The following is a 27,994-nucleotide window of genomic DNA, read 5'->3' on the forward strand; positions in this document are numbered from 1 at the left end:
GATTCATCATAAAAAAAATTTTTAAATGGTTTGTACTACATACATTTTCCTTACTTATTTATGTAGCCTATGTATGTATAGCTATATGTATTTATCAATTTATTCACATTAAGCTGCAATAGGCTGTTTACATGCTTGCTATTTTTTGTAATAATATATATATATATATATATATATATATATATATATATATTTTTTTTTTTTTTTTTTTTTTTTTTTTTTTAATCTACTAGAGATGTAAACTTCTGGAAGTATACAGTCGATGTGTTTTTCCATTCTGGAAACTTCGCTATTTTTGAGTCCAAATCCCTTCGAAGTTTCTCTTGTAATGCTGTTTGTGTCCACCAGGGGGCATCAGACTTACAGTGTTTCAATCCTGGCTCAGTCAAGCAGTCCACCCAACTTTACCAATTAAATAATTATATGTTAAACGTAAAAAAAATAAAAATAAAAAATACATCTTTGCGACTTGCTTAAGCTCCAACTTAGATTCATTTTTATATTTTTATTTCAGTAGGCTAATTGCAGGCATTTCAGACAGTTGGAGTAATGATTGAAAACTTACGCTGAAACATTTAGGCTCCGACAAACTCGGTGCCTCCACTGACCCCCTCCTCACTGACCCCCTCCTCACTGACCCCCTCCTCACACGCACGAGGGAGTTTTAGAAAACAACCCTATTCATAGTTGTGGCTTTAGCTTTTAGTTTCCAGTATCAGAAACTGTGGTGTGTATACACCACACGGCAACATCTTCTTCCCGACAATTACGCACGATAATGTCCGCCACGTTACTATGTGAAGAGCCATTCTGGCATCTCTGCCCTCAGTTGGTACCCAGGAACATCCGGAAGCACAGCGGCACAGTGCTCTGAGTCTGCCGCCTGGACGGGTGGACACAGTCTCTCTCTCTCAGGATTTTCTGGTTGAAATCATGGAAATGTCCAGTTGTGCGCTAGAAGAAACATCAGATACCTAAATCGGACTGAAAGGTTTATTTTATACAACATTTTACACTCACTGAAGATCTTCCACTGCCTTTGCCGAGTGGTGGTCACCTGTCGAGCTCCAACTGATGGTGAGTGCCTTGTCCTAAAGTAAATGGTCTGAAATGGAGTGAAACGTTTATTTTTGTAAATGACTTGAGGAAGTCTGTGGTTGAGAAAACTTGTTGTTTTTAAAGTCTTTCTCTCTCTCCATTTATCTGTCCGTCTGTCTTTATTGGTCATTTTCCTTTTCATCAAAACATTTGAAGTCCCTTTAAGTAAAGTCTTGTGCCTGAGGGGTTTCTCCTTGGGCTGATGTAGTCTTTGTATATCACATACATGTTGTTAAGTGTCACTTTTTATGATTGTAAGTGTTAGAAGGCTTGTATGGAAAAACGTTATTGATCTCTTGAAGTTGATTTGGGCAAAGACTAGAGTGCAAATTGTGGTCTATAATATATTACAGAAGTTAATGGGCATGGCAGCAATTATTGGCCCACACTCCATCTTAGATGACTTCCTGCTTGCCTGGTGGTCAACATCAATTTTAGATTGCTGTCAATTAGAGATTAGACTGTCCTGTTTGCGTTTTATCCAGACTGAAGACAAAGTGTAGTCTGGCAGGTTGGACATAAGAATATGAACTTATCCCAGAGAACTAAGTTAACAGCCTCTTGTCATGTGCTATTCTGCCAACGCCCTGAATGAATCTGGACTCTCTCATCTGAGATGCAGCAGCAAGCATTAGCTGTGAGCACTTAAGAGCTGCCAGTGAGTTGTTCCAGGAGGAGAACTGAACTGAACTGTTATCACTCTGAATCCAGGTATGTTTAGATGGAAGACTTTACAATTATCAGTCTTGCAGTTGGTCCTCCTGTGCGTATTGTTTGTGCAATTCCCATGTAAGTGATGAGACACTAACTCAGCAGTCTTCATTCTGGGTAAATATGCATTTTTCCTGTAGTTACATTGATAGTGATGAATGATACAATTCAGCCATCTGGAAAAAAAAACAAACCCTGTCCTGTTACACAGATTTTTGCATTTTAAAATAATGCATTTTAAGCAGTAAGCAATTTAAAAATGTAGGTATAGTGCAGATTCCCCTGAAATAATATCCTCCATCTCGTGTCTCTTCTCTGGCCATTGTGTGTTAATACTACCATGCTCGTAGCTCACAGAAAGGTTTGAAGTCTGTACTCAGTAATTTATTCTAAAATGTGGAGAAACTCTGAAGGCAGAGGCAGCAGCCAGCTGACAACATGGGCCACTTCATCATGTCTTTCTTTTTTTTATTGTATTTGTCAGAATAATATTCAGGATTTAATGTCAGTAGAACTACGAAATGAAATGTCTAAATCTGTCCAAACATCCTCACAGTAGCTTCACCTTGCAATGGTTCAACTGTCTTTTTGAAAGCCGCAAAGCAATTAAGCTCCAATCTGTCTCTAACCATCTCTTACCTCATTTAAGTACTAAAGAGCCTTTTGAGGTCAGTGAAATTAAGTTTTTAAATGAATAATGTACATTAATTATTGAAGTTGAACTTCCGTTTGACACTGTGTGTTTAAAATACTTGTAGGTGAATCGTGGCCTCAGTCCAAGCTCAGTCAGCATCACTTGAAGCTCGTCAGAACCCAGTTAAATCTGTGGTGCACAACAAATACCAAACTCATCTGTTGACGTTCTGTTCTATCAAAAGTTGGTGGGAACAAGTGTGTCTATGTTCGGTTGGTCCGCACAAGGTCATGATGCAGACAGGTTGCAGATAAACTGAAGTGGGCCTATTTGAAGCTTCAAAGTGGCTGCTCATATCATTAGTTGTTGTGTGTTGTGTGAGTTGGGAACAGATTGACAGAATGATGCATACCTCTTTAGAGGTTACTCACTACAGGTTGACCTTGTTGGTTGACCATCAAATGAAGGTTTGTTTGCAGATAGTTATCAGACAGTTAGGAGGCTTGTCTTACTGTTGTTTCTCATTTCTTTAATTGTTCCTTTTAATCATGGCAGCAGTGTATTTCTATAGTTTAGTTTGACACTTCATTCAAGATCATCGCGCATCACAAGTACTTCATCATTGCGCTTGATGCAGAAGAAATATGTGGGCTCGGTTCCAACACCGCCATATCTAAGTGGTGCATTGTGACAAAAGGCGACACTTTTTTACTCCAAATATGTACATGCACTTACCACATTGATTTATGTGTTTCGCTCTTAAAGCGTGAAGCAGGGCAGAACAGTTACGTCATGAACAATATTATCTGTGAAAGAAAGCATGTTCAGAGTTTACTTGCAGATTCCCAAAACTAATACACGCTCTGTAATATTTATTCTATAATTTGCACTAAAATAGCAAAAAAAAATACAATAATCTTATGAAAAAATGAAGAAGAAATGTGATTGGAGAACATGAGGAAATCTGGTCTTAAATGGCTCACTTTTATTCTGTGAAATAAGATATTGGACAACACATTTAGTTTTTCACATGTAGTTAGTGTAGTGTGTTTTTGTTGGCGTAGATCTTTACCTATTCTCCTATAAATAGAGATGCATGCCATCTAAAGTGTGTATAAAGACAAGGTCTTGAACAAATTGTGATCCCAGGTCTACATTTGTCCATGACAACACAATTTGGGTTTATTTCACAAGGTGAATTCTAGAAAGTCCATAAATAACGACAGGAACAGGACAAGGTAATATTTAGATAACATAAATAAAGACTTGCAAAGTCTCGTGTACTGCAGTTGATCAGCTCATCATTTCAGTTATTTGCCTTCTTTCTGTTAAGTGGTGGCAGCACCATCAGTACATACATACAGTGTGCAAACGACAATCTGTCCGTGCAAAAACAAAAAAGCCATCTTTTGACAGTGTCGATACTGTTTCTTAAGTTCCTTGATGATTGTGGTATTTTTTGTACATTACTAAAACCTATGATATTGTAAATATGGAGCCACCTGATATGATTCATCATTTTTATAAAGGTCCTGTGGTTCAGTGTAAACGAGAGTGTTTTGGTCAAAATCATATACGAAGACATACACTGGAACCCGAAGCCATTTTTCGAGTTCTCACTCCCTTTGTTGTTGCAATTACATCACACATGAACAACTCCGTGCCGGGGACAGTTGATTGACCAACGTGTTTGTGATCGATTTCGTGCATGTGATTGATCCCAGCCCAACGTGTGGAAGTATTCTATTACACTGTTGCACTCCACTCAGATGAAGCAGGAAACCCAGAGAGGTGCAGTGCAGTCTCTGGTGCATTCATATTTAATACTGCATAGGTCTTCCTAACACATCATACCAGTCAGGCCTATTAGCAGGATGGATCTTTTCCTCCTGCTGCTCTGTCTCAGGCTCCGGGGGGAAAAGCAGGCTTTCCATTTTGAGGGATGGTGGAGAGATTCAAGAATCTCACCTGGAATTGATCATTGTCATGTCACATCTTAATTTTACCTACAGACGAGCAGATAATTAGATCTAATTTTACCATAGCTGGAAGGAATTTATGTGTATGACAGCCATCTGTAGGCTCATTATAGCTTGCCGCTTCCTGAGATGATGATCTCTGACCAACGAGCAGAAACCCGCCCAGTTTCTTTCCACTTAAGGCAGTTCAAGAAGTTTGTCAGTAGAATTTTGTTTTCAGAAATATAGATAATAAACCAGACGTCAATCTTTACACAACAACTGATCACTTTCATTTTTCAGCAGAATACTGTTATAGAAAGGACAATAGAACTTTTGTTTTTGAACTGCTTCCAACCTCTACAGCTTCTTATCTGTTCTGACCCCTCAGGCCTTTCTCATGTCGGAGGTTAGCTGAATGTGCAGGATGAAAAGATGGCAGAGCTGCTTGTACCACCAGGTCCAGACAGCTTCCACCGATTTAGTCGTGAGTCCCTCAAAGCCATCGAGAGTCGGATTGCGGAGGAGAAAGCCAAGAAGCCCAAAGGGGAGAAGACAAAAGGCAATGATGAGAATGAGCTCAAACCCAGCCGCGACCTGGAGGCGGGCAAACCACTCCCTCTTCTGTATGGGGACACTCCTAAAGGCCTGGCGTCGATCCCGCTGGAGGACCTGGATCCCTACTACTATAATCAGAAAGTAGGTTCGCTTGGTTTCAAACTGGCGCATGAAGTCTGAGGATTAGATGAAAACTCTGAACACGAGAGATTCGTGATTTTAAATGTTTTTTGTCTCGTCATAATAAAGAGTATTTGGTAAATCTTAATAAATCTTTCCTCAGCAAATGGAGATTTCTTCGTCATCACTTGACCTAACTATGTTACTACCTCATCAGTCACAGCTGGAAGGTAGTTCACAAGAGTTCAGATTATAGAGTTCAGATGGAGCCATTGTTTGTGTTTGGATATTCCCAAAGAGGAGAGATTCTCATCTTCCACTGCATGCTGTCATCTAGCCAGAGGCGTTAAATCTTAGATTAGAAAGTTCATTATAAAGGATTTATATGATGAATAAAATGTGTGCCATAAATAATAGGGACAAACTACTCTTTGATTATTAGTTGTAAGTAACTATATGATATTATAATCTATTATTTTACGAGATATTGCAAGTCAGTGAAAGAGTATTGGAAAGATATCTCTCTTTGTGTCTTTCAGACTTTCGTAGTACTGAACAAAGGAAAGTACATTTTTCGCTTCAATGCCGCTCCTGCCTTGTACCTCCTGAGCCCCTTCAACCTTCTTAGAAGAATATCAGTTAGGATTCTGGTACACTCATATCCTTTCATTAAAGTATTCATCTGAAAAGCTCAGACGATGTTTATGTTGAACCCACAATGTCTGCTGACGCGAGTCCAGGGTGACTTCTTTACTTTACTGCTTTGTTGGATTTGTGATTGATTATATTGTAAAAACATGAATTCCATAATACAATGAGTGGCTTCCTTGACAACTGGCTGCAAATTGTTCAGCATCGTGATCATGTGTACTATCCTCGCCAACTGTGTACTTATGACCCAGTCTTCACAGCCTGACTGGGCAAAGAATGTCGAGTAAGTTTTTCTATGAATGGCACACTAAATCATTTTATCACATACATATCACATATATATTGCAGAGTGTAGATGCCATGCAGAGTAAAAATATCTCTTCTTCCAACAGGTACCTATTTACTGCAATCTATACCTTCGAATCCGTTGTTAAAATTCTAGCCCGGGGCTTCTGTATAGGGAAGTTCACATTTCTAAGAGATCCCTGGAACTGGCTGGACTTCACTGTCATTGTCATGGCGTAAGTACACCATTTCTGAATTACAGTAAAACTGAAACAATTCTCACATCTTTTCTCCAATGCTGTCTTAGTAAAAAAAAAAAAAAAAAAAAAAAAAAGTGTTTGCTGTGTGCAAAAGCTAAAAAGCAACAGGGTGGTGTTTTACTGTTTTGATGAAATGTGTTAGTCTTTATAGCAAATCCAAAGCCTGTTTCTTGGTCTTAAAGGATGAGGTTGGTGTTGGTCTGTTTTTCTTTACAGTCAACAAACCAGTAACAACTTAGAACATCCTTCTCTCTCCACTTTCTCTACCATCTGCGGCTCATTTGTTCCCAATGAAGATATACAGCCACATTTCCCGAAATGTTGGGACGCTGTATAAAATGTAAATAAAAACAGAATATGATGATTTGCAAATCATGCAAACCCATATTTAATTTAAAAAAAAAAAAAAGAGCAAGGACAACATATAAAATGTTGAAACTGATCTTTTTTTTTGTTCATGAGAAATAAATGTTCATTTTAAATTTAATGGCAGCAACACGTCTCAAAAAAGTTGGTTTTAGTCTTTTGCTCTTTTCAAAGGACTTGATAGGGACTTTATAAAAAAAAAAATCACCAATCTTATCTCATTAATATCTTATTGCTCATCATTGTAGCCTCATTAATGTTTTACCTTCACCAGTTTGCATGCCTCACTTCATACTGCTTCTTCACCTGATACTGGATGTACTAAATTGTAATGATGTAGTTTGATTCTATCCATGTTACATGTATTGTTGTCTCCATCAATATTCTAAAGCAACTATAATTTCTCCTGCAGGTATGTCACAGAGGTTGTACCTGGTTTCAATTTGTCAGCTCTTCGCACATTCAGAGTGTTAAGAGCTTTCAAAGCAATTTCAGTTATTCCAGGTAAGCAGTATAAGCAGGTGCATGGTAGTTACCCTCTTTTACCATATTGTCATGCTTAAAGAAGGTGTGAGTGTGTCCCATTATTGTTGCATGTACATCATCGCATACATGGATGATCCCAATTTCCTTTTTAGCTAAAGCTACTGTGCGTGACTGTTACATATATATAAAAGTATAATAGCAATGGAGAAGGCTACAGCAGAGCCGATGACATAAGCACGCCCATAGGTTTAACTTTGAATGTCCCTTAACTGACTACTTAGACTAACAGGTGATTTTGTGTCTGCAGGCCTGAAGACCATTGTTGGTGCGTTGTTCCAGTCAGTGAAGAAGCTCGCTGATGTGATGATCCTCACTGTCTTCTGCTTGAGCATCTTTGCCCTCGTAGGGTTACAACTGTTTATGGGCCAGTTAACGCAAAAGTGCGTCGCGTGGCCACTAAATAAAAGTTCAGCAGAAGGAATGAACCAGGGGGTTTTCAATTATTCTGACTACGTACACGATAAGCGTGAGTATTTCATTTTCCTCTCTCCTGCTCCGAGTCGGCCTCAAGTTGATCTCGCTTGGGAAAAACTAATTTTAAAGATACGACTTATGTAAGGAATGAAAGAGAAGTTATGTGATTTGGAATGATTATATCCTTAACACTGTTAAGATTGTTTTTTTTATATATACCATTTAATTAAGGTATATTCTACACAACTCAGTTTAACGCCATTAAATACAGCAAGTTGGCTATAGACCAGACTTTAAGTATGTATTGGGACAGATGCATATTTGTTGCTCTGTGCTTCAGTACATTCAGTTTAAAAGAAAATGATGGAAACAACAAATGACATTGTAAAATGACAAGTCTCAGCTTTAATTTGAGTAGACTTTCGTAGAGCTGTGTGGGCGATATAGCACTGTTAATTGGACAGATACACATTCAGCCAAACAATCTTATATCCTATTTTAAGGTTGAACATTTGCATTCAGAACCTGCCTGAAGTCTTCCACCAGTAGACATCATCTAGTGATGCTTTCCCAGGCCCCCACTGTAATCACCTTTATCTCTCACTTGTGGAGTCTCTCTGCTCTTAGCGTGGGAATGCTGATCAGCTTACTGACTCAGGCAGTTGAGATATTTGAATATTTCTTTGGTTGTTCTGGCTGTGTTTCGGGTTGTTGTCTGGCTGAAGGCTGACATGTCATCCTATGATGCATTTGGCTGAATTTAAGCACACAAAATGCTCCTGTATTCATCCTGTTCCTTCCATCAGCAGTGAAATGATCAATAAATGCCAGTGTGCCAGTTTCCTTGGCAGCCGTACATGCCCAAGCCACAACAGAGTCCCAGCATGTTTGACAGAGGATGCGCTCTAACCAGGAGATTACTTCTGACTTGCTGTGCAGTCATAAAGGGGTTTTTCTGCATCCTGCAAATTACTTTGTGGTCAACCACAAGACCTGTGCTCCTTACTTTACCCGGTTGTTTACCATGTTTTAGTTTTCATAGATATATGTCTTGGAATATTCTTGCTTTCTTTTCAGCCACATTGTTATCTTCTTTACTTGCATGATCACCTTTTTCAAACATTTCCACCTCTATCTAAAAAGAAACTCTCAGTCAAGTCTGAGCCACGTGATCTCTTTGATGCATGAAACAACACATAGCTTCCCAACAAAAATGCAGTAGCCAAGTGTCCAATTATTTTTGAACATCTTCAGTTCCTGATTTGTGTATTTAAATAGCTATATGTCAGAGATCTTTCCATATTGACATAAAACTACTCAAAATAAAGCCAAAACATGTTTCTTATTTTCTTTCAAACCAAATGTCCTGCAGCACACAGTCTGAAGAACAATAAAATAGGTTTAAATATCCAAACAGTTTGGGGTTGGACTGTATATGTGAAACTGTGACCAGTCAATAAAAAAACCTTATTTATTTCTCTCCATCAGGTAATTATTATCACCTGACAAACACAAGTGACCCGTTGCTTTGTGGAAACAACAGTGAAGCTGGGTAAGCAAGATATCCCGCAACTACTAGAGGACTGAATACCATAAAGAATGAATGTAGTCCTCCTGTGATGCCTTGCTAAAGTAATGACATTGCAGTGCAGTGTGAAAAGCGAGACGGGCCAATTCCCTCTGAGCTTAACAGACTGTGTTTCTTGCAGGCAGTGTCCGGAGGGGTACACATGCATGAAAATAGGAACGAATCCAGACTACAATTACACCAGCTTTGACTCGTTTGGTTGGGCCTTCCTTTCTCTGTTCAGACTGATGACACAGGATTACTGGGAAAGACTTTACCAGCAGGTAGGCAGCTGAAAAATGGCAACTGAAATATCAATACATATTCAATAATATGTATACAATTTCAGTAAATACTGTTTTGGGTGAGTGTGTATAATCTCCATGTAATTATTTGAGATTTATTTGAATTATTTATCTTTACACATACTCCCGATAACAAAAGAAAATTATCTTTTTTAATGACTTACAGTGCATCCGGAAAGTATTCACAGCGCTTCACTTTTTCCACATTTTGTTATATTACAGCCTTATTCCAAAATGGATTAAATTAATTTTTCCCCTCAAAATTCTACACACAATATCCCATAATGGCAACGTGAAATACATTTTTTTTTTTAATTTTTGCAAAGCTATTAAAAATCAAAAACGAAAAAAAAATCACATGTACATCAGTATTCACAGCCTTTGCCATGACACTCAAAATTGAGCTCAGGTGTTTCCTGTTTCCACTGATCATCCTTGAGATGTTTCTACAACTTGATTGGAGTCCACCAGGTAAATTCAGTTGATTGGACATGATTTGGAAAGACACACACCGTCTATATAAGGTCCCACAGTTGACATGTCAGAGCACAAACCAAGACATGAAGTCCAAAGAATCATCTGTAGACCTCCGAGACAGGATTGTATGGAGGCTCAGATCTGGGGAAGAGTACAGAAACATTTCTGCACCATTGAAGCTCCCAATGAGCACAGTGGCCTCCATCATCTGTAAATGGAAGAAGTTTGAACCACCAGGACTCTTCCTAGAGTCGGCCGCCCGGCCAAACTGAGCGATCGGGGGAGAAGAGCCTCAGTCAGGGAGGTGACCAAGAACCCGATGGTCACTCTGACAGAGCTCCAACGTTGCTCTGTGAAAAGAGGAGAACCTTCCAGAAGGACAACCATCTCTGCAGCACTCCACCAAGCAGGCCTGTATGGTAGAGTGGCCAGATGGAAGACACTCCTCAGTAAAAGGCTCATGACAGCCCACCTGGAGTTTACCAAAAGACACCTGAAGGACTCTCGGACCAGGAGAAACTAAATTCTCTGGTCTGATGAAACAAAGATTGAACTCTTTGGCCTGAATGCCGAGCGTCATGTTTGGAGGAAACCAGGCAGCGCTCATCACCTGACCAACACCATCTCTACGGTGAAGCATGGTGGTGGCAGCATCATGCTGTGGGGATGTTTTTCAGCAGCAGGAACTGGGAGACTAGTCAGGATGGAGGGAAAGATGAATGCAGCAATGTACAGAGACATCCTTGATGAAAACCTTCTCCAGAGCGCTCTGGACCTCAGACTGGGGTGAAGGTTCATCTTCCAACAGGACAACGACCCGAAGCACACAGCCAAGATAACAAAGGAGTGTCTTCGGGACAACTCTGTGAATGTCTTTGAGAGGCCCAGGCAGAGCCCAGACTTGAACCTGATTGAACATCTCTGGAGAGATCTGAAGATGTCTGAGCACCGACGCTCCCCATCCAACCTGATGGAGCTTCAGAGGTCCTGCAAAGAAGAACGGGAGAAACTGCCCAAGAATAGGAGCCAAGCTTATAGCATCATACTCAAAAAGACTTGAGGCTGTAATTTCTGCCAAAGGTGCTTCAACAAAGTATTGAGCAAAGGCTGTGAATACTTAAGTACGTGTTATATTTTTGTTCTTTATTTTTAATAGATTTGCAAAAATTTTCAACAAACTATTTTCACTTTATCATTATGGGATATTGTGTGCAGAATTTTGAGGGAAAAAATGAATTTAATCCATTTTGGAATAAAGCTGTAATATAACAAAATGTGTAAAAAGTGAAGCGCTGTGAATACTTTCCGGATGCACTGTAAATGAAACCAATTTAAATAAAGCGATTTCCAGCCAACGTTCAAAGGTGCCCATACAGGGCTGTTAATCGATAATAGTACTTACTAAAGACGAGTATTGAATTTCTCTGTGCCAATTTAAGTTAATTTAAAGCGTCCTCACATCTTTAATTGCATGAGTTAGTGGTGTGACAGTGACAAGTGACTTCTGTAAGGCTGAAACTTTTTGTTTGTTTTAAAAATAATGAGTCCCAGTAACAGTTGTTTTAAATTCCCTAGAAATCCTTCAGTTAATCGATGTCTACTGTTACTCTAGTCCCAATTTTTTTTGCATAGCTGTAGCCTAACCTGAAGGGCTGTTATGGCTCCTACGTGGTTCCTTTGGTTGGTCGGTGACCCTGTGAGAGGACCGTATGGAGGCAGGTTGAGGAAATGTTTAACCTCACACTGTATGTGGTTCTGGATGTGGTGTTTAGGATGACTGCATCTCTAAGTACATAAAGAGGCGGAGCTTGCTGTGTTAATGGGGGACAAGCCTTCTTCCATCATAATGTCGGTGTTAAAGAGAATATTCAGAGAATCCTGTTTAAACAAACCTGTAAATGCAGTGCAGGTGCATCTTGGCCAGATGGAAAAAAGATGAGACCCACTGTGTCTCTGGCAAACATAGCTTGAATGGCCATAAAAAGGCAAATAGGTGTCCAATGAATAGGCCACTGCTTAGCATTGTAATATCAACAAGTAAAGCAAACAGTAATACAACAAAGCTCCCATGAGAAAATCTCTTTAGCACTGTGTATAGTTAGGTAGCAGTACCTGAAGCTATCAATACGATCTCTTTTATGTCAGTATCTCTTAGTCATGGTATGGAAGTCGCATTTGCTAAAAATTGTGAGCTCCCGTTGGCGACCCATTCTACAGCATAATCATAATCCACTCAAACCATGCTTAGTATATCAGGTATAAAGTGTAAGTATACTATAAACCCTGTGTATTTTCCCTCCAGATTCTGCGGGCATGTGGGAAGCCCTACATGCTCTTTTTTGTGCTGGTGATATTCCTCGGTTCCTTCTACCTGATCAACCTGATCTTGGCTGTAGTCGCTATGGCCTATGAGGAGCAGTGCCAGGCTACCATAAAGGAGGCTCGGGAGAAGGAGGAGAAGTTTCAGGCCATGCTTGAGCAGCTGAAACGGCAGCAAGAGGACGCTCAGGTACTTTAATTCCTAACGAGATCTGATACCAATTAAGTTAGGATACATTTATTTTTTAGTACTGGAAATTAAATTGTTTTTACAAAACTTTTTAAAACGCTTCTATAAAGAATATGCTTTTTAAAGATTATATGACGGCAGAAAAATGAAAAGAGGATGCCAACTGCATCTGTGGTGGTTAACTTATACCTGCCTACAAAATCAGAGTGTACGCATGCTGCCATGGTGGTTATCAAGGAGTCTTTTATATGACGTTTACATGAAAAAAACAGAAAACCAGTTACACAGTCTATACTGTACATAACTGCATATTAAAAACAAATATACATCATAGCCATTTGTTCACCCACATCATCCTCTTCCTCGTCTTCTAGGCAGCAGCGACTGCAGCTGCAGCGGAGGGTGGGGAGGCCAGCGACAAAGGTGGTGGCACGGAGAGTTCCTCGGACGCGTCCAAGCTCAGCTCCAAAAGTGCCAAAGAGAGACGCAACAGGCGCAAAAAAAGAAAGGGGGAAGAGGGAAAAGAAGCTGAGGAGAAGTTTCCTAAAACCGAGTCGCAGAACAGTATCCAGAAGACTCGCTGTCGCTTCTCCGGTGAGGCAAACATGCTCAACTACGACACGAAGTGCTCGTCCGTACATCAGGTATTGTTCCTTCTGTCGCTGTGATTTGCCTTTAAGTGATATTCTGGAACCAGTGGTTTTAGTTTTAAATTTATATTATCAATTCTAAGGCCTTTTGCCTTTTTCAGTCCGTACTGTTTAACATTAACGTATTTTCCTCACAGTATCTGTGAATCAGTAAAGAATGATACAATTCTAATAATTATCAAGGTTTTTTTCGACTTATTATCAGTGTGTTCTCTTTGCAGTTACACTTTACAGCAAATTACGGTGGCATAAACTGTCATTATTAATAAGCTGTTACCATCAGTATCAACGATTTCTTATACGACATGATTTACGCTCTTTTACAGCAAAATTAATCATGTAAAAATACAACTCATTTACCGAGTCTGTCAGACAGGAGCAGTCTGAGATTCTTGACTCTTCATGACTTCACTGGCAACAGAACGTAAAAGAGATTTCTTTTTAAATGAATTAAAACTCCTGTCTGTGATCACTGATCTTTTATTTGAATGTCAGATATTTGTGGTGAAGCTCCGTGTAACTTTTGTCAAGGAAGAGACTCACTGGCAATTTTCAAATGAATGACAGGAAGGAAAAGTGAATTGATTGATAAAGTGATTACCAAGCTTTGACTTATATTATAGGTGTTTGAGTGGCAGATAATTAATGATTAATTTATGAATAATGAATAATAACATAATGGTTCGATGTTTGAATATTCAGTATAGTAAATGTTTTATTATTCACATGTAATTAAGCACTTTTTTTCACTCCTATGACATTGACTATTTTTTACATTTTTATTGTCATCGGTGTGTGATCATTGTCATCATCGTCTTCATCATCACCATCATCATCATCTTCTTTGTCTTCATCAACTTTCTGTGTTCTTGTTATTGTCAGCCGTCATCAGGATGCCTTTTTAACTGTTCCTTCTTACAATGCTTATCATCACTATGACCATCATCATCATAGTCGACATCACTTTCTTCTTCATCTTTATGATCAATATCATGATCATCACATTGCCACTGTCATGCATCACCGCTATGTTTTTTAATTTTTAATTTTGCAGTTTCCTTACAATACTGATCGTCATCATTATCATCATCATCATCATGCAGGTTTTTATCACCACAGAAATCGGTGATACAGATGAAGTTCATTGTCATCGCCATTCTTCCCTCTTCACAATCAGCATGAATCACGTATCCATTGGAGAATATCTTTCTCTTCTAGTCCTTTCTGAGTTTTCGTGGACCCCTGTTCTCATCCAGACGGAACAGCAAGACCAGCATTTTCAGTTTCCGAAGCCAAGCGCAGGACGTGAGCTCAGAAAACGAGTTTGCAGATGATGAGAACAGCATTTTCGAGGACAACCTGAGTTGGAGGGGCTCCTTCTTTTTTCCTCAGAGGTGTGATCGACGCAGCAGCAGTGTGAGCCAGCGCAGCTTCTTGTCACATCTCCTACGTCAACCAAATGGGATCAGACAGAGCTCTGTAGATTGCAATGGGGTTGTGTCTCTGGTGGGTGGGAATTCACTCCCATCATCACCTGTTGGGCTCCTTCTGCCTAAAGTGACGGTAGATATGGCCTCCACTGGAGACAATGTAAGAAAGGCTTCTCAAGCCCAGATGGCCCGATTTCATTTGCTTAAAACTGGCTGTTTTTCTGTCTCTTTCTTTTTTCTTTGCCTTTTGTTTTGTCTGGCACACACAGTGTATATTTCATCTTATCTACTACATGTCACGTGTGATACTTGACATTATTGGTTATTATGCATGGACAAAAATATTTGATTGAATATTTGAATATTTCATCTGACCAGAATGCCAGTATGGTGCCAAGTTATCTTGGAGACTTTACTATGAGATACTCTTACTGAAGACTGTCTGGTTTAAAAAAATATGCAGCTTTTGAATGAATATTTTCCTCTGCTTATTATTTACTTGTGCTTTATTGCGCCGGGATATTAACACAAAATACTGATATTTTTTTACCTACAGCTGCTGAAGCATAGAAACATTGAACTTATTTTCTGTAACACAGTTGCACCTGTAACAATTGTTCCAACCTCCAGGCTGACACTACTGACACAGAGCACAGACAGGCCGGCGGGGGAACCAACCAGGAGTTTATGGACTTCCTCGAGGGTCCAGAGGCAAGACAACGGGCTCTTAGTGTGGCTAGTGTCATAACCAGCACAATGGAGGGTAGGTGTTCTGCATCATGCCGTGAATAGCCAATACTGATTATGTCTCGGATGTTAAAAAAGATGAATGCTAATTTCACATTTATTTTGCCTTCAGAGCTTGAAGAATCGAGGCAGAAGTGTCCTCTTTGCTGGTACAAGTTTGCTCACACCTTCCTCATCTGGGAATGTTCTCCAATTTGGCTGAAAATCAAGAAAGTGGTGAAACAAATTGTAATGGACCCATTCACGGACCTAACTATCACCATCTGCATTGTACTCAACACATTGTTTATGGCCATGGAGCATTATCCAATGACCCCTGGTTTCGACCGCATGCTTAATGCGGGCAATCTGGTAAGATGACTGTAGAGTATTAAAAACAAAATGAAAAATATATATATTTTTGTATTAATGGTCAATACTATTACCTTTATTCTGTGAAGGTATTCACGAGCATCTTCACAGCTGAAATGGTCCTGAAGATCATTGCTATGGACCCTTACTTTTACTTCCAGGAGGGATGGAATATTTTTGATGCAATCATTGTCAGTTTAAGCTTGTTGGAGCTTTGTTTGGAAAGAATTGGCATGTCTGTTCTGAGATCATTCAGACTGGTAAGTCTAAATACACATTCACAGTTACAAGAAAAAGTATGTGAACCCTCTGGAATCTATTTAAGCAAATAACACACAACTCATAATGTTGCTTCGTCCATGCTGAATACATCATTCAAACAGTGTAGGCTGTAAAAAGTATGTGAGCCCTCAACATCACGGCATCAGGGGTCAGCAAACCTGGAGTCCAATCCATCAAACAAGATTTAGTTAGTAAGTAAGTTAAGTTAGAGCGACCTTGACTCTCAACCATTTGAAGTCTCCTATTCACAAGAAACATGTCAGAAGACTTTTGAATTTTTAAATATAATAAGTCTCCTTATCCCTATCACCAGAGCAGAGTGAGAAAAACGTCCCCGTAAATGAACATGTTTTACTTCCCACTAATCAAAACTGTAATAGTTTAGATAGTAAATGAGTCAGTAAACTAAATGAAGAAAATTCAACTGCAACTCAATTTTCATGCAGCAGAAGTTAAGCACACCAAATGCCATGAAAACATACAACCATGAAAACACAATTTCAGTGGTGAAGTAAGGTGGGGGGGGCATCATGATTTGGCTGCTTTGCTGCTTCTGGGTCTGGACAGCTCACCATCATGGAGGGGAAAATGACTTCTCAGGTTTATCACAGTGTCTTTCAGGATAATGTCAGGGTGACTGACTTCCAGTGATGCTGCAATAAACTGACTAGAGAAGGACTTCAAACAAAGAAAAGTTCAGGCCTACCAGAAGTGCTTGCCAAAAGAGGTTTGACCAGTTATTAAATCCAAGCAGGGATTTAGTATTTTTTTTATAAGCTTAAGCACATTGTTTGTACGAATGCAGATAATCTCAAAGAGTTCACATACTTTTTTTTGCCACTGTAAGTCATAGCCACTACGTTGAGGTGCATTTTGAGTGAAATGACTCGTTTTTCTTCTCTTTTTACAGCTGAGAGTATTCAAGTTGGCTAAATCTTGGCCCACTCTTAACACACTGATCAAAATAATTGGTAATTCAGTGGGGGCTTTGGGAAACCTGACCCTGGTACTGGCCATTGTTGTCTTCATCTTTGCTGTGGTCGGCATGCAGCTGTTTGGAAAAAAATACAGGGACTGTGTGTGTAAAATCTCTGTTGACTGCGTTCTGCCTCGCTGGCACATGAGTGACTTCTTCCATTCATTCCTCATTGTGTTCCGAGTGCTTTGCGGAGAGTGGATAGAGACCATGTGGGACTGTATGGAGGTGGCTGGGATTCACAAGTGCATCATTCTGTACATGATGGTCTTGGTCATTGGAAACCTCGTGGTACATTACATCTTTTACATTCAATTCATGAATCCAACTCACCCAACTCTTTTAAATTTAGCTGGTTAATGTCAAGAATAACCATTCATGATGCAGTTTTACAAATGTTTTGCTGTTGTCATCAAGTGTATTAGACCAAAGAAAAATCTTATATGAAGTGATGTCATTATCTGATAGGTGCTGAACCTGTTCTTGGCCCTGCTGCTGAGTTCATTCAGTGCTGACAACCTGGCAGCAACAGAGGTGGACCAAGAGATGAACAATTTGCAAATTGCTTTTGGACGGATTCAGAACGGCACGGCTGTCATCATCTCTCTGCTTCGAAGCGGCTGCAGATGTGTTTGTCTCAGGGATAAAAAGAAAAGAAAGGGCGAGGACAAATCTCTAGATGAGCTCAACAAACCTTTAGGGCTGAATGGTGTCCCCAACCACACTATCAAAGACTTTCCTAAGAGCGGCAATGGGGATGTGACTGGAGTGGACAAAAATGGAGACAAGTACATAGTCAGCAGCAGGAGTGACGATTCAATGATGTCTTTCATCAACAATCCCAGCCTGACAGTCACTGTTCCCATCGCCGTGGGAGAGTCTGACTTTGAAAACCTCAACACGGAGGACTTCAGCAGTGTTTCATCCGATGCAGCAGGCTGCCATGTGGTAAGGACGCTCTTGGTCTAACTGATGATTCTGAATGTTTATTATGTGTGATGGATCACAAAGGGATGTTGGTGTTCGTGAACACTGATGTTGAGCGAAGTAGGATGATCTGTGACAGTAGGTGAAGCAATTAGCTCACAGTCGACAGTAATGGTGAGATATGAGCATGTGACATGACGTTTCCCCTAAACATCCCATATACCACAACCTTTTAACAAAGAGAGGCCGTATAGACAGGAAAATACCAGTGGGCAGATTACATTATGTGCCATTTAGGTCTGAGTGCTGGGGAGCTGAATCCTCCTCTTCAGTGGGCTTTGCTTTGTATTGTAGAAAAGCTCATAATGTGAAAGTAGGAAAAAGAAACACATTGATTGTACTCATTATTTGGATTTTTATAGTAAATATTTGAGAATTTATGGTTTCAATTTCTTACTATTAAAGAATCATGACCACTGGAAGTATTTTTTTATATGACGATTGCTTGCTTGCTGCTGCTTTGCTGCAGATGCTGTCAAAGTTTTACAAGACTTGTTACAACACTTACAATACATTTCACTCATCGAGGGCCTCATTTACAATACAAATTCATATAAGCTTTTAGCAGATCACTTATCATTCTTTTGTGCCTCTACTTTATTCTGCTACACAGATTTTTCTAATGTTTTGCTCCCGTCATGTATGTTAATGGTTAAACAAAATATTAGGAACACTTTAATACAATGCAGTCCAGTGCGCGTTCTACAAACTCCACAATAAACATAAAGTAGAATCATTAACTGTTGGCAAAAACTGAAAATGTTTATTTGCTGTTGCATTTGATTGCACTGGCAGTTACAAAGTGCTTGGGGACCCTGACAATGACAACATTATGGTGATATGTAGTGATTTTCTGATTTGCAAAGAATTTCTGCTGCAGATAATAATAATGTTCCACAGTTCACTCTTGATTTTGCTCAAAGGTAACCTGAAATACTTCCCACAGAAAGAAAATGGCAGGCCTGAAGTACAACCATTCAAGGCAATGACTTTAGTGCAGGCAGTATAACATGCTTACATCATTCCCTGCACTGCATTAGCTGGGCCCAGAGCAGCCAAGTGCTCCTGCATGCTCCAGGAAGACATTCAAGCTGTTTTCATACCAGCTATTAGGAGACACACCCTGCAGGAAGCTATACAACAACAGGCTGAAAGGGAAACCATATGGCTACTGTGAAACACTGTGCGACCTCAAATCACTAATGTTTTATTTGTAATATTTTCTGTTTTTATATTTTAGAGTATTGGCTGCAAAGATCGGTGCGAATTTTGTGTCTCTAATGGGAGAGGAAAACGTTTGAAAGTTAAAACAAGTCCTTCTGGGCCAACAGATGTAACAGGCTCTTATCTTTTTACAATAAAATGGAGTTGATGAGGAGGCAGATGACAGCAGCAACCGTAACACTGCCTGCTCTGTCTATGACCATTTCACTGTTCTTTGCTCTTATAAAGACAATGTGCAGATTTCTCTTCATTTTACTATTTAAACAAATTAATTCAGTCTCTCCTGAAAATATGCATGTTCTTTATTTTACTCATTATACTTTTGTTTCAAACTTGAACCGAATGCATGTCGATGACTCTTGTGAAGCCTTTATTAACAGCTTCAAACGAGACATACAGCAGACATCTGTTTTGGTGTCGATTGAAACGTACCATTCAGTAATGTCTTGTGCAATTTTCTCTTGGTATTTTTGGTTTTGAAGTGAAAGTAGTTCTACTTTGGAGAGAAATGCTGTGCATAAAGTGTCAGGACACACATGTGGCCAGCATCTCAGCCCCTTACATTTGCCATGGCAACCTACCTAACACTAGCTTTTCATCCCCAATCTCGGTTTCATCTACAGATTGTAGATGACGATGGGCAGCTGAGCTCGTCTGAGGGCAGCACAGTGGATGGCGGACTACCCGGAGAGGTTGGAGACTCTGTCGACTTTGAATCAGAAGAAGCTACGGATCCTGACGCCTGCTTTCCTACCGGTGAATACTAACTTCCACCTAACTGTACGACCCGGCCTCAAGCCAAAGTGTGTAATACAACCGCCAGTCCACCATAGGATACCCATGTCTGTGTCACGTTTTGCTTTGAGTAGACATCTGCCACCAACAACTAAATGGTTAGGTTTAGAAAAAAAAATACTTGGTTGTGCTATGCACAGAAACTACCTGGTTAAGGTTAAAGAAAGATCATTTTTGGGGGTAAAGTAAGTAATTTTATGAAAGTATTGTTACATATGTCATGTGAGTTATTGAACGAAGGTTATGTATGTGTCTGTCAACTTATATAGGTTACTTAAAAGTGATCCATGTCGCTTTCTCACATACTTGAACCCTGGTCTACTGCGTGAAAGTCCCAGCGAGCTCTCTAATCTATTACTCTTTATACTTTGTCACATGACCTCCTTCTTTGACCCTGGTCATGCATCAATGTACTTGTCACGCCTGAGAAAAACGTAACACTGACACGGTATCCTCTAGTGGACTTATAGGTGTATTAAATGCTTTGGTGTAAGCTACTACAACCTTGGCTTTAATCTGATCCTGAAACCATCCTCCATTTTGTCTCTTGTCAGTCTGTGTGCAAAAGTTCCAGTGTTGTCAAGTAAACGTGGATGTGGGCTGTTGGAAGGTGTGGTGGACATTAAGGAAAACCTGTTTCCGGATAGTGGAGCACAATTGGTTTGAGAGCTTCATCATCTTCATGATCCTGCTCAGCAGTGGAGCGCTTGTAAGTGGAAAGAGAGATGATGATAAAGTTGTTTTTGAACACCTAAATTTGTCTTCTGCCATGTATTTACAGTTTGAATGTGGCGTCTTTTGTCTGGCAGTAGATTCCTAAACTGTTGTTTTGAAAGAGTGTTTTCATTTAAGTTAGAGTTAGTCCAGTCTTTAATAATCTTTAATGATAGTTGGCGTGACTGAAATTTTTAGTTAGTTATGTTTACAAGAAATCCCTCTCTGTCTTTGTATTCTCTTTCAGGCATTTGAAGACATCTACATTGAGAAGAGGAAGACCATTAAAACCATACTGGAGTTTGCAGACAAAATGTTCACCTACATCTTCATTCTGGAGATGTTACTGAAATGGGTCGCGTATGGATTCGCCAAGTATTTCACAAATGCCTGGTGCTGGTTGGACTTCCTAATTGTTGATGTCAGTAAAAACAACACCATTTACAAGAAAGAAGAGCGTTGTTTTTTTACCTGGAAATGTTCCATTTAAATGTGTAATGTTTCTACTTATGACATCTGTGTGTGCATTTGTTCCAGGTCTCACTGGTCAGTTTGGCAGCCAGCGCCTTAGGGTTTAATGAACTTGGTGCCATCAAGTCTCTGAGAACTCTGCGAGCTCTGAGGCCCCTGAGAGCCTTGTCACGATTCGAGGGCATGAGGGTAAGAGTCACTGGATGTCCTCACGCATCCTGAGCACAGACACTGCAGTCTAATGAAGACAAACATGAAATGTTATGTCTTTGCAAAACTCCAGAAATGTGTTGCATGTAAATGACACATCCCTCCCCTTCCCTAACTCCTCCTCTTCAGCTGTTATTTGTCCTCCTGGTTAGCTTTAACCTGCAGTGCGGTACTTTTATCGCCCCCTTCTGCCAGTGAGAGTAATTACAAAAACACTCTTGACATGAGCTGATGTCATAGGCTCTGCCGTAGCCTACTCTGTCTCTACTGTTGCAGCTGTAAAAGGTGAATAAATTGTTTTAAGTGTCACAACCCCCACGAAATGACCCATTTCAGTCTCAATTGTTCAGCTAACATGTGGAATTCTAACAGAGCTGCACTATTGATATAATTCATCCCAATTCAAATGATCATAGGGCTAAACCGAAGGTTCGCTGCTCTGCCCATCGAGCATGCCCAGCTCGCATTCATGCGGCCGGCACGGCAATGTCTCCCCAGACGCCGGATTGAAAGCCTCTGTTTACTGTGGCACACTGAGGGATTCATCTGGCGGTGGTACGCTTAATGAGCATTGTGTGAACTGCTCTATAGTTCGACAAATTTACTGTAAATTATTCAATCACTTCCTTTTTATCTGTGGCATCAATCTCTCCCACTAGCTCTCAGCAAATAAGAGTATTTCCCAATATGTCAAGCTATTCTTTTAAGTGTTACCATGCCTGTTGTAACAAAAACAGAATACTTTTCTTTGTATTTTGCTGTACTATGCAAGGCCCATCTAAACAGGGGTTGCTGTATTATGTAATTGAAGGGGGAGGATTGTCGGCTGCTGAAATCAATGAAGCATGTATTGATTAGTCGCTTTCATACTGTGGGGGTCTAGCACACAGCACTGCGATGGTGATAGTCTTTCCTCACGTGGTAACCAGTGAATTCATTCATTTGCATGCGCTGCTTCTCGTGTGCGTCAGTGCTGCTACGTCAGTGTCGATTCTAATTTGAATGTTTTGGATATTGTTTGCTGCGTTATTTAACATTTCTTTTTCTTTTTCACGATTTATGTTTCTGTTTACAGTAAGCAATTTTTGTGGCATCCTCCTTCCTCTACAAGGTTTTCTGTTTCAATGTTTATCTAAAATTTTGTTGTAACCCACTAAAACCACTTTTGCATTCGTAGTCCAGTTTATTAGATCAATCTCCTGCCTCCTCTCCTCATTCTTTTCCCAACTTGACCATGCAGTTATCGTTGTATTTAAGCTTTGGTGTTAGTCATAGCTGTGATGTACTCATGCTGATGTGTATGTTAGCATTGAATCATTCACTCTCGTGTTTTCCCGTTCTTACCATTACCAGAGAGTATACAGTTATAAAGTCTGTAATCTCCGCTTGCTGTACAGATGTGTTACGTTTGTGTGTTGGTGTGCAGGTGGTTGTCAACGCCCTGCTGGGAGCCATTCCTTCTATCTTCAATGTGCTGCTGGTATGTCTCATCTTCTGGCTCATCTTCAGCATCATGGGAGTCACCTTGTTCGCGGGGAAGTTCGGCAAGTGTGTCAACACAGACACAAATCAGCGTTTCTCCCCGTTAGAGGTGAACAACATGAGTAAATGCAAAATGATGGAGAAGGCTCGCTGGAAGAATGTCAAAGTCAACTTTGACAATGTTGGCATGGGTTACCTTGCTCTGCTGCAAGTGGTATGTCACAGAATAATTTGGAAGTAATCAATAAGTGTGCGCTTGTTCAAGCTTGTAGATTTGTTATTTGCTTTATTCATTTCTATACAGGCTACATTTAAAGGCTGGACGGACATCATGTATGCTGCTGTGGACTCTCCAGGCAATGTAATACAATTTTCATGCTTAAGCCCACCCTATTATTTTTTGCAGACTATATTTTACAAACTATATTAGAAATCAAATCACACTCAGGTGTATTTTAATTCAAAACAAATTTAAAAAAAAAACTGTCACCATATATAATGCTAGACAAATTTTACTTCATTTTATTTCTTTTTTTCTGTCAAAGCTGTATTAAGCTACTCTTAATGTATAGTGAACCTGTTGTACCGCTGCTGGTTCATGATACAAAGCGCTTAAGTTACATTCACTTCCTTTTTTTTTATGAATCAATGACTATTAATTTTTGCAAGGGAGTAATAGATCAAGAGGGAACAGCCACAGTGAGCTGTTAGATCCAGATTTGCAGACTGCGATGCACCTTTAACTCCTCATTCTTTACTATGCCCTGCTGTCACACTATTTGGGATAGTAGTTGCAATCTTTTACTGTCTTCTACAAAACAAAACAAATACAGCAAATGTCTGCTGTAGAAGTGTTTGAACTCTAGTACCTGTAGCAATTAATCACAGCTGCTGTTAGCACCAGTTACCAAATCATCCTCAACTGAAATTTTTAGGATTTAATTTTTTTTTTTAAATGTCTCCATTTTCTGTCTCTATTAAAGCCAGAAGAACAACCATCTTATGAGATCAACATGAAGATGTACCTATACTTTGTTATTTTCATCATATTTGGAGCCTTCTTCACTCTCAATCTCTTTATTGGTGTCATTATCGACAATTTCAATCAGCAAAAGAAAAAGATAAGTATCCAGTCTGATTTTTATTTTATGACTAACAATATTTTGCTGTTATTTAACATGCGTCTCTTGCCCTCTTTACTTTGGAGGTCAAGACATCTTTATGACTGAAGAACAGAAGAAATACTACAACGCCATGAAAAAGTTGGGGTCAAAGAAACCACAAAAACCTATTCCGAGACCATCAGTATGTGCTTCCGATTTGAATTATGAATCCGATCTCTCTTTCATAGCAAGTACCTAGAATGTGTTTTTGTGTTTATTTCAGAACAAGATTCAAGGATACATCTTTGACTTCATCACAAAACAAGCATTTGACATTGTAATTATGGTTCTAATAACGCTTAATATGATAGCCATGATGGTGGAAACTGCAGACCAGTCAAAGGAGAAGGAGAAAGCTCTCAATAATACCAATGTAGTATTCATTGCCATCTTCTCTGGAGAGTGTCTGTTGAAGATGATCGCCCTTCGCCAGTACTTTTTCATAAATGGATGGAATGTGTTTGATTTGATCGTAGTCATTCTGTCACTCATGGGTATGACTCGCCTTTGTTTACTGGTTTTCTCTAACACATTGTTGATTTTGTCATAACACTTGTGTCATTTACAGTTTCTAATGTCTTCTCCTTTCTTTTTTCAGGTATGTGGCTCTCAGAGGTGATAGAACAGTATTTTGTTTCACCAACCTTGCTCAGAGTCGTCCGATTGGCTCGGATTGGCCGTGTCCTCCGCCTTATTAAAAGTGCGAAAGGAATCCGCACGCTCTTGTTTGCCTTGATGATGTCACTTCCTGCCTTGTTCAACATTGGTCTCTTGCTCTTCTTGGTGATGTTTATCTATGCTATCTTTGGCATGTCTAGCTTTGCTTTTGTCAAGAGGGGAAAAGGTATTGATGACCTTTTCAATTTTGAGACATTTGGCAACAGCATGATCTGTTTGTTCCAGATCACCACCTCAGCAGGGTGGGATAGCCTGCTGGACCCCATCCTCAACAATGATGATCTTGATTGTAACCGTACCATGTCGCATCCTGGCAGTAATATTTCTGGAAACTGTGGAAATCCTACTGTGGGAATTGCCTTCTTTGTGAGCTACATCATCATCTGTTTCCTTATTGTGGTGAATATGTACATCGCAGTCATCCTGGAAAACTTTAGTGTGGCGACTGAGGAGAGTGCCGACCCATTAAGTGAGGATGATTTTGAAATGTTTTACGAGGTCTGGGAAAGATTTGATCCTCATGCAACACAATTCATAGAGTACAAAAAACTTTCAGAATTTGCAGATGCTCTGGAGCCACCTTTATGCATAGCCATGCCTAACAAGATCGAACTGATCTCTATGGATCTACCCATGGTGAGTGGGGAACGCATTCACTGCTTAGACATCCTGTTTGCATTCACAAAACGAGTTCTAGACGAGGGTGGGGAGATGGACATTCTCAGGGGGCAGATGGAGGAGCGCTTCATGGCCTCAAATCCTTCCAAAGTGTCCTACGAACCCATCACTACCACCCTCCGCCGCAAACAGGAGGACACATCAGCTGTTGTCATCCAGAGAGCATTCAGACGGTATGTAACAACAAGTCGAGAAGACGCCATTGGACCCTCTGACACGTCCGATGTTGACATTGAGAAGGATGAACAGCACCTTGACAAAGAAGACCTTGTCACTGACAGACTTAAAGACATTACTAGTGCTGATAAAAGTGAGCTGACACCCTGGGCAGCTTCTCAACCTTCATGTGATAGTGTGACAACAAATGGAAAAAACAAATATGAAAAAGACAAAAGTGAAAAGGAGGTTGTGAGTAAAGATGTCAGCGAGCAAGATAAATAAAAGAGTGTTGGAGATGCAACAAAGACATTTTAATTAATGACAAAATGTTTACAACATAGAAAGTGACTAAGACATCCACTGGACTCCTTTCCTCACGATGGATATCTACTATGCCAAACTGACTGGGCATTCCTGAGTTGAGAAATTGGTGCCTAAAGTGGCTCCTTGGGTTGTAGTAGGACCATTTTGAATCTGTTCAGGTAGCCAGGATCCCTTTTGGCTGTTTGTGGAGACGGGCAACATTATTCAAAGTGTTTTGAAATGCACATTAGGTAATGCTTTAACGTATACTGCAGTTAGTTCTGCTATCCAGTGTCTTGAATCATTGTTATATCACTGACTGTTGTATTACTTAACCTAACTGTTTTACAAGCAGAAAAATACCATTTGTTATTACTTTAAGAATTCATAGTTTGATTAATTGACTTTTTACACATTTCTTTACTCTTCAAGAGAGGGACATTCTTTCAGGTACGAGCAGCGCTGCTTTACATCTAGTGTTGCTAACCGATAGCCCCGAGAATGTTTGGTTAATCCAAGAGACACGGTCAGAGTTGGGGTTAATTAAAAAAGTAGATCTGCATGAATGTTTCTCTATGATTATGCATGCTAGAGTGTACTCTTTTCACCATGCTCTCTCCCAGACCATCATGCTTTATGATGCAAAGTATAGTTGTGACAGGGCAATTTTTTTTATACATTACAGAAACATCACCGTCTCCTACAGTCCGAACAAATACAACCAAGTGTGCTGATTATGTTTGATGATGATGATGATTGTCAGAGCAGTAAGCAGTAACCGTTGGCAGAAATACTTTGCTAATTGTTGAATCATCAAAATAATTCACACACTTTCTCAGCCGGCTGCATTCTATCTATGTACCATTTACCATACAGTTAATTATGTACTCATTTCATCATAAAACTATGCTAAAACCAAGTCCTTAATTGCTTTAAAAGCCTCAAGAAGAAATGATTTGCACACTCTAACTGACCCTATGATAATTTACACCAATAAACAACCTTTCCCTCCAAAATATAGGCCTCCTCCATGTGCCTCCTCTTTCCTTATTTTGTTATTTACTTTCTTAGTTGTTTTTAACTGTGCATTCTATCATCATTGTAAAATCATGAAATATATGAAAGAATTGATTACCTGTGATACATTAAACCAAGTATACTCTCCATTTTCAGTTGTGTTCAGACAGACATGCAGGGATGTGACACATCAGGCAGGAGCTGTGAGAATTGTGAATGTCTGGGAAAGCTGCAATATGGATGGCACATTGTTTTTTTGATAAGGGAAAGCCCAATGTTAGATCACTGGTGGTGTTGTAGGACCTTCCTGTCCAAACTATTTATGTTACCTTTAACTGCAGGTTTTTATAAATGGAAATGCTGACTGCAAAGAGGACAGATGCTCTTTTATGTTATGTGTGCTTTGTAAACTGTTTTTTTTTTCTTCACAGTTTACTTCTCAATCTTTATCATGATAAATATCTAAGAAGGATAAAAGATGGCTCAGAATATTCTGAATGATCTTGAGGATATGGCATCATACATTTCATGTGCCCTTAGCTATTTCCTACTTCTGTTTACATTTTATATTGTTGTGTTACTTTTGTCAGTTCAATCATTTCCCATGACATCCACCCTAAACTGTGTCACAACTACATCTGTTGTTCCATGTTATAGCAGTATAATTACATTAATGTAATTACATTTTGCATGTAATTAAAATGTTCAATACTTACGCTATACTTTATGCATAAAGACAGAATGTTTTAATTACACAGACTTTAATATCTCCCATCATTTATATGCATCATGCTTGTAGTGTATAAATAAACTGCATGCACTGCTATAACCCATTTCAGTGAAAAGCTAAAAGAATAAAGATTACATGTATGTAAAGAATGCCGACAAATTCATTTATTTTTTAGTCAGAAAAGACATGGATGAAAGGTCCACTTTCATCCACAAGATTTTCCAAGAGTGAAACTGCCTTTTTGCATGAAGTCTGTCTCTTCGTGCTTAGTTTACTTTGGTTATACTTCTTTAATTTGCCTTTTTTCAGTGAGACTGACCCTGTAATAATTCACAGTGTGTCCCGGGGAAACTGTGTTCCGCTTTCCGTCTGTCTCTTCAAATTGTTAATATCGAATTTGTTTGTTAAAAAAATAAATTCAGCTTTTTTCTGTCTTTTTGTCTTGTGCAGGTGCATGCGTTTTCTACTCACGCAAAGTCCTTTTATTT

General features: G+C 39.5%; 1 protein-coding gene across 1 annotated transcript; it reads left to right on the forward strand.

Annotated features, from left to right (window-relative positions):
• The first annotated feature begins 828 nt into the window (after nt 1-828).
• scn1laa (sodium channel, voltage-gated, type I-like, alpha) lies at nt 829-27,930 on the forward strand. The gene is made up of 27 exons (XM_069153742.1): nt 829-1,077; nt 4,793-5,100; nt 5,619-5,737; nt 5,924-6,013; nt 6,123-6,251; nt 7,054-7,145; nt 7,435-7,653; nt 9,090-9,153; nt 9,311-9,452; nt 12,253-12,459; nt 12,834-13,103; nt 14,328-14,699; nt 15,170-15,302; nt 15,399-15,637; nt 15,727-15,897; nt 16,830-17,186; nt 17,364-17,843; nt 19,730-19,862; nt 20,456-20,610; nt 20,863-21,036; nt 21,153-21,275; nt 22,723-22,992; nt 23,083-23,139; nt 23,762-23,899; nt 23,979-24,083; nt 24,165-24,435; nt 24,540-27,930. Exons 2-27 carry the CDS (start codon nt 4,837-4,839, stop codon nt 25,736-25,738), a joined length of 5,973 nt encoding a protein of 1,990 aa, XP_069009843.1. The 5' UTR covers nt 829-1,077; nt 4,793-4,836; the 3' UTR covers nt 25,739-27,930.
• Nucleotides 27,931-27,994: the final 64 nt, after the last annotated feature.

This window comes from Embiotoca jacksoni, unplaced genomic scaffold (assembly GCF_022577435.1).
Source record: "Embiotoca jacksoni isolate LCO1_2020_lvr unplaced genomic scaffold, fEmbJac1.0.p SCAF_2, whole genome shotgun sequence".
In the NCBI taxonomy this organism is placed as follows: Eukaryota; Metazoa; Chordata; class Actinopteri; family Embiotocidae; genus Embiotoca; species Embiotoca jacksoni.

What these genes read in the sequence shown, in the direction of transcription:
- scn1laa (XM_069153742.1), top strand. Translation starts at nt 4,837, where the DNA reads ATGGCAGAGCTGCTTGTACCACCAGGTCCAGACAGCTTCCACCGATTT. An exon ending in AGCAATTTCAGTTATTCCAG is followed by an intron (nt 7,146 to 7,434) that starts GTAAGCAGTATA and finishes TTGTGTCTGCAG; the next exon opens with GCCTGAAGACCATTGTTGGT. An exon ending in TGGCCTCCACTGGAGACAAT is followed by an intron (nt 14,700 to 15,169) that starts GTAAGAAAGGCT and finishes TCCAACCTCCAG; the next exon opens with GCTGACACTACTGACACAGA.